Raw genomic sequence first — 6,646 nt, forward strand, 5'->3', positions numbered from 1 at the left:
GCAGAGCTTTCCAAACTGTCGTGACACATTAGTGTGTCATGTGAACGCTCTTATAAGGGGTTAGCTTTACCTCTAGTTTGCTAGTAAAACTGAATTACTGTGTCACAAAATGATGCATGTCCAAAAAGTGTGTCGCCAACATGAAAAGTTTGGAAAGCTCTAGTCTAACCTATCTGAAAGGGTTTTTTGGCAGGGATAAAATGAGCTAGCTTCCCATGCATGCTGCCCTTAATTTATTGGGAGAAGAAAACGAACACAATACAAATTAGAGCAAAGAAAAGGTAATTTGTGGGCTTAAGAAAATAAAACCCATTTTAAACACCTTTCTCGCCAAGAATCTAAAACATGAAATGAAAGGTGTCTGCGTGAAATGTAAAGATTGTTTGGGGATGTGTTCCATGTTATTTCAATATGTTGATTAGTTGTTACTTGTAAAAACTCAGGGCAAAGTTTTTTAAAAGTTTAATTTAACTAAAGAGGGAAGGATTAAAAGCTTGAAATCTTCAAGAAAGGTCCCCTTCAGAAAGTGCAAAACTATAAAGCCTTCAAAAACCCATTGCTCTAAGGCATCCACCTGTCACTTCCCACTTTCTACATAATTGTCACTTTTTATTGATCCTTTTAATCCCTTTTTCTTTGAAAATCTGTTGCCAGCTGATGTTTCATTACACCAAAGAGAACTCTGTTTTTTTAGTATGTGTATCCCCACAGGTAGCCTCATGCTGAGAGTTAAACCATGGCCACCAATTTTAATTTGCTTTATTGTAAGTATTAATGGCTTATGTGTGTGTCCAAATTCAGATGATGTAAGAGAATTCTATAGTGCATATTTATTGCTACGCTGGTAACTGTTTTTCATTTTATTTCAGATGTTTGCGCCATGACACAATTTCTCCAATTTCATGACACAATTTCTTCCAATTTCATGACACAATTTTCTTTTTTTTTTGTTTCGACTCAGACCAACACGGCTACCTACCTGTAACAACAATTTCTCCTGTTCACTAATAAAATGCATCACCACTTCTGACAAAGGCAGGCTCATTTTTATGAAATTGCAACCTCTGGAACAAAAGATAAATCCAAATAGACCCAAACTATAAATGTATAAAACAAAATTTATTTACAGCAAGCTTTTTATATATATAAAAAAGTACAGCATCTCGTTTTAAGACAATGCAGACATAATAATAATAATAATAATAATAATAATAATAATAATAATAATAAAGCTCTTTATTTACAGAAATACAATTTTCATATGAATGAAAGTTCTTGAATAAATTAAGCTAGAATCAGACCCGGTCAGTGAATGCTCTGTGTCTAGTCCTACTCAAAAACAAGACAGAAGCAGCAGAGGTCAAGATCCATAATGCATGAACCCAGTTCCTTGTCTGCCCTCTTTAGGGACTGATCATGTCAGGGTTCAGAGCTCTGCCAAGAAAAAAGCAAAGCTCCATCCACAGCAATTAGAGTCATTGAGAATTTTGTGAGCTAAGTACCTAGCAGGAGGCCCTGTGCACCCAGCCAAATCAGCCCTCCCTAAGCCTTTTCATTGTGTTGTCAGGGCGTTCAAACCAAATTTTCATGCTCATTTTTCTTCATTAGAGTTCTACAAATTGTAAAATTGACTTTTCACCTTGTCTGTAGCAGCAAATCTGTACCTTTTATTCCCTTTTCCAAATCACATTGATGCCCAAGAGCTCAGGGCCAGTGGAAAAGAAGGAAACAATGTGGGATTTGAGACATTCAGAAAAGTGCAAAAAAAAAAAAAGCAGGGTCACGGAGAGAGAAAGAAAATCTTAGCAAAGGGAGCAATATCTTATAGTGAGCTGGGTCTTGCTGCCATGACAGCCAACTGGAGGTTTGTTCAAAAGGCCAGCCTAAACACTGCAATACCTTGTTCACACACCCCTCTACCTGGATGTGTACGCGAACATTTCTTAACGTCACTGACTTTTTGGGTTGGAGGTGACATTAGTCTGAGGTTGCTTTGACGTGAAGAGGTCCAAAGTACACCTCTTCACCCTGTGTTTTCATGGGAGCCTAGAGCCCAAGCAGGCCAAGCCACCGGGGCAAGCACTGATCATTTTGCAATGCTAAGAGAACGGGCACTGCCCACCCAAGGTGCAAACCACCCTAGTCTAATGGTACTGCACAAAGCAAGAAGTACTCTGCAGCAAGTCTTTATGGAGGCAGCGGAAGGAGAAGAGGTTCTCCGTATGCCCATAGCAACAGTCTTCCGAGGTGGTCGGGCTGCCAGGGCTCGAAGTGCAGGCAGAGAGGGAAGAGGTGGCTGGAGAGGCAGTGGATATCCAGGAGCCTGCGTCACTGCCAGGGCTGGGCGGGTCTGTGGAGCTCAAGAAGCTGGGCAGGACCATCTCTTTGGAAGGTTTCTGGAGGCGTTGATCAGCCAGCCTCAGCGTCTCAGAAAGGGCCCAGATGTAGTTGTGGGCAAAGCGCAAGGTCTCTATCTTGGTCAGCTTGGTGTCGTCAGGGAAGGTCGGGAGGACGCTCCTGAGATCGTCCAGAGCCGCGTTGAGGTTGTGCATGCGGTTCCTCTCCCGGTCGTTTGCCTTGACCCGCCTGGTCTTCTTGATAGTGTGCAGGACAGCTTCGTTCTTGACCTTGGTGCGCCCCCTCCGCCTCTTCCGGTCCTTCTCTTCCTCACCCTTCTCGAGGCCGCGCTCTGGGGAAGCGAGACGCTTGGGGGTGGCCAGGGAAGGGGCCTGTAGGCTGCTGAGGCTGCCTTCGTCGTCCGTGAAGCAAAAGGGCACGTCACTGCTGCTCTCCAGGTCAGAGTAGCTGGTCTCCAGGGCTGAGGACATCCTGTGAGGAGGAGGAGGAGGAGAAAAAGAAAGATGGCACCATTATTATCAACTCTAAAGTGGAGAGAGAACCACAATTGAACTAGAGAAAAGGGGTTTTGACCAGATGGTCCTTGGGGTCCCTTCCAACTTTACAATTTTATGATTCTACGAAACAAAGGAAAACTAAAAATGAATTTTTTAAAAATAGTATTATTATTATTATTTTAAAAAAACCCGCATCAAACACGAATAAGGTGTGAATGTGAGGTTTTGTTTTTTTAAAAGCCCAGCCAAGAAAGGAAACTGTAATAAATGTTTAGCTTTTATTCTGCCATCGTCAGTGTCGTTTCCTTGCAGGGCTGAAGTTCAAGTTTGTCGTTTGAGTGTCCAGCCAGCAGACCTGCACCCTCTTCTGCCGCCAAGCCCCCGCGCCCATCCCTCCTGCGTGCCTGCCTTGCCTGCCCCGCTCCTACTCACTTGCTCAGGGCGGCCGTCCGCACATCCACGCGCGCCCAGCCCCCGAGTGCAGCGGGAGGACGGCGAGAGCGCCGACCAGGTCTCTCCTCGGAGATCCCGGCGGGGAGAAAAGCGACGGGCGGGACACGCGACCCCTCTTGTCTCTGAAGTGATCTCTGCCGCTATCAAGTCGTGTGAGCAACGAGTGTGGCACACGACTGGCCTCAGACATCTTATATACCCCGTAAAACAATGGGCCTCTCTCGCGAAGCTGGCCCCCGGCGCCCCCCCTCCCACCTCACCCCACCCGGCAAGCTCCGGCGGAATGAATGAATGAATCCAGGCATCAGGTCTGCCCCGTGCGGCACTTTCCCCTATTTGCATAATTTATGCGCCGAGGATTCCGGGCTCTCACGGGAGTGTGCCTATAATTACCGCGGGCCAATGGCGAGCGAGAGCTGCCGGGGAGCCACGTGAGCTATCACTGGGCTAAGCCTACTTGTTTGAGCTTCATTAGTCTATTAAAAGGGGAGGGGGAGGGAGATGGGAACAAAGTGATTAGCCTTCGCGAGCCCCCGAAGGAGCCTGGGCGAGCGAGGCCGAGCGCTCGCAGCCGAAGGTTCCAGGGGCCATTCATTCATTCATTCAGCGGTGCGCCAAGCGGGAATGCGGGGGGGGGGAGGGGGTTTGATTTCTTCCTCCGCCTCCCACCTCATCCCATCCCCGCTTTTCTCCTGCGGGGCTTAGTTCTTTCAGAGGGGACCTTTTCTGTCACCTCGTGAATAAAGCGCGAGGGATCACTGGAAGACATCAGGAGAGACATAGTATCACCGCAGATTTCCAGGGAGGCACAATGCTCGCTGCTTTTACGGGGTAAAGAAAAATCACCTCCGTTTGAGGTCTCTTGTCTTCTCTCGACCGACCCCGCAGAGAAAGAGGCTGGAGGCAGAAGGGGGGAGCGGATTTGTAATAGAAGTTCTTCTTCTTGTGCTGAAACTCCAAAATACATCTCAGTTTAAAGCTTTCATATATTTCTGGCTAAAATAACGTGTTTGAGCTCTGTTGCACACAGATTTGATGAGAGAGCAGATTAAGTCTGGTCCTATGCAGGGTTACTCAGTCCCACTTGGTCGGTTGACACTTGGTCCCCGTTTAAGTGTATATATGGGATTAATAGAATCATAGAATTGGAAGGGACCCAGTGGGTCATCCAATCCAGCCCCCTGCAATGAAGGGATCTTTTGCACAACGTGCGGCTTGCTTGAACCTACAACCCTGGGCTATTGCCGGTTGAATTGTGCTTTCTTCTGTTATTGAAATGAGTTGCTACTAAAAGTGCTAAGCTTTGGTTGCATCACACCCAAATTTCCTGTAATGAATGGTACCCCAAAACCTGCCACCTCACCTTGCCTCCTGGCCAGCCTTCACTGGGTGTATTTTTAAGCAGATGCTGAATGGCAGTTGCTTCATTCCATGCAGATCCTAGCAGCATTCTTGTTGATCCCCAAGGTCTCTTCCAACCCTATGATTCTAATATTGGGAAAGTGTGCTATTAGATCTGCCTGAATTATTATTTGATTGACTGATTGAATTTACATCCCACTATTCTTCCCAAAGGAGGAGGTTAAGGTAAATGTGAAGTGTTTCTGCTGCAATTTATGATTTGCATCCGGGATTAGCATACTTTTTTTCTTTTGAGGGACACATTCCCTTTTGGAGGTAATCTGGGAGAGGGGGCCCATGTCAACAGTGAGTGGTGCCCGAACCCAAACTTTGATGGGGCCACCTTCATAGATAATCTGTTCAAGTTGACAGAGCCCACCACTTGCAGAAGGCTTTTGAAATTAGGTCAAGTGCTACATGCAGCCCTAAGGAAATAGGTTGCCCACCCGTTTTAATTGGTAAAGACCTTTAACCATCTTTCTTGCATTTTCCATTCACAACATCCCTGTGAGGCATACCCCTGCTCCCATTTTACAGAAGGGAAAATGCACAAGGCCATCTATTGATGCAAGTTACAGGTTTCCCAATGAGAGGTTTAAATGCATTTACTATAGTAAATATATGCTTCTCTTACCTATGTGAACTTGCACTAGTTGGCTCCCTTTGAAATGAACAATTTCCCAGTAAAATTCACACAATTGATTATTTGCTTCAAAATAGATCCAGAAGGATATTCCTTTCACCAGTTCCTACTGGTAGCTATAGTCCAAATTTCAGTCATTTGTTTAAATAGATTTTTGTCTTCAACCAGCCAGGGGTCAAGCAGAAAAAAAGTCATGTGCTTTATTGATCAGTAACAATTCACCGTAAATAGCGAATTTTGGAGGCACCCATAGGTTGAAATTTGTTTGCATAATAAACTATTCAGTGAACACTTATGAATAGCAAATGCCCAGGAAGAATGAGGACTAATTCATTTGCAAACAGAAAGAAATGCTAAATTTATTGGATAATTTATTCCCAATGAATAATTCAGATTCGCTCAATAGCAGGCAGTCTACTAATTTTGTGAATAAATTGTACAAGCTGGCAAAGATAATACCACTTGCACTTTTGGGGTCTGCATTTGATGAAGTCAATTGGAGAAGACTTATTGACATCTAGAAGATCAAGAATGGGCATTTGACTGGAGAATATATTAAGATATGTGCTAGCATGTGCTCAGATTTCCCTGTTTCACTGAAAAATATTTGAAAGTAACCCCATTTCCATCACAACACCAGCTTATATTATGCTAAATTTTTTAAATTTTAACACTGATGGGTATTCAGGGGGTGTAATATTGGCTTTGATTATCGATCTATTCTCTGGTCTTTTGTACAATGATTTTTTCAACTGTTCCTTGTTCAAAACAGGTTTTGAAACAGCATAGGTTTGTTCCTAGTTTGTTTGTTTGTTTTGCGTTCTGATGCCCAGATAATTTGCTAGCATTCCAGTTCATTCAGTGTATAAGTTGCTTAACAAAGTTCAAAACCCTTTTTTTGTAGAAGTTACTGCAGTTGTTATCGATCAATTGAAAATATTTCTAGTGTGCCTTTGAGTCAAGACCTCACTAAATGGCACACACAACAAAGAAGATGTATAGACAATAACTGGATAATCAAATTAGTATGAATTACTAAGAGATAATTCATAGGTCTAAACAAAGGCACAAGATTTCAACATAGAAAATACATAGCTCATATTCACATAGCCTAAAACACATTAAAGAAAGGAAGCCTGGAAGAGAAATGTTTTAAAGACCTGTTTGAAAGTCTGCACTGAGCAAGCCAAGCATAATGAATTCAGAAAGCATTTCTGTAACTGTCAGACCACTAGGAAGAAGACCCTGTCTCTCATAGCATCAAGCTTACTGATCTTAATTGGCTGCCATATGA

The 6,646-nt window shown here is 43.9% G+C and overlaps 1 protein-coding gene across 1 annotated transcript; it reads right to left on the bottom strand.

Moving 5' to 3' along the window:
* Positions 1-2,062: 2,062 nt before the first annotated feature.
* On the bottom strand, positions 2,063-2,828 carry NEUROG1 (neurogenin 1). Its single transcript, XM_035108071.3, has one exon. It carries the CDS (start codon positions 2,826-2,828, stop codon positions 2,145-2,147), a length of 684 nt encoding a protein of 227 aa, XP_034963962.1. The 3' UTR covers positions 2,063-2,144.
* Positions 2,829-6,646: the final 3,818 nt, after the last annotated feature.

This window comes from Zootoca vivipara, chromosome 2 (assembly GCF_965207765.1).
Source record: "Zootoca vivipara chromosome 2, rZooViv2.hap1.1, whole genome shotgun sequence".
NCBI classification, from domain to species: Eukaryota; Metazoa; Chordata; class Lepidosauria; order Squamata; family Lacertidae; genus Zootoca; species Zootoca vivipara.

What these genes read in the sequence shown, in the direction of transcription:
- NEUROG1 (XM_035108071.3), bottom strand. Translation starts at nt 2,828, where the DNA reads ATGTCCTCAGCCCTGGAGACCAGCTACTCTGACCTGGAGAGCAGCAGT.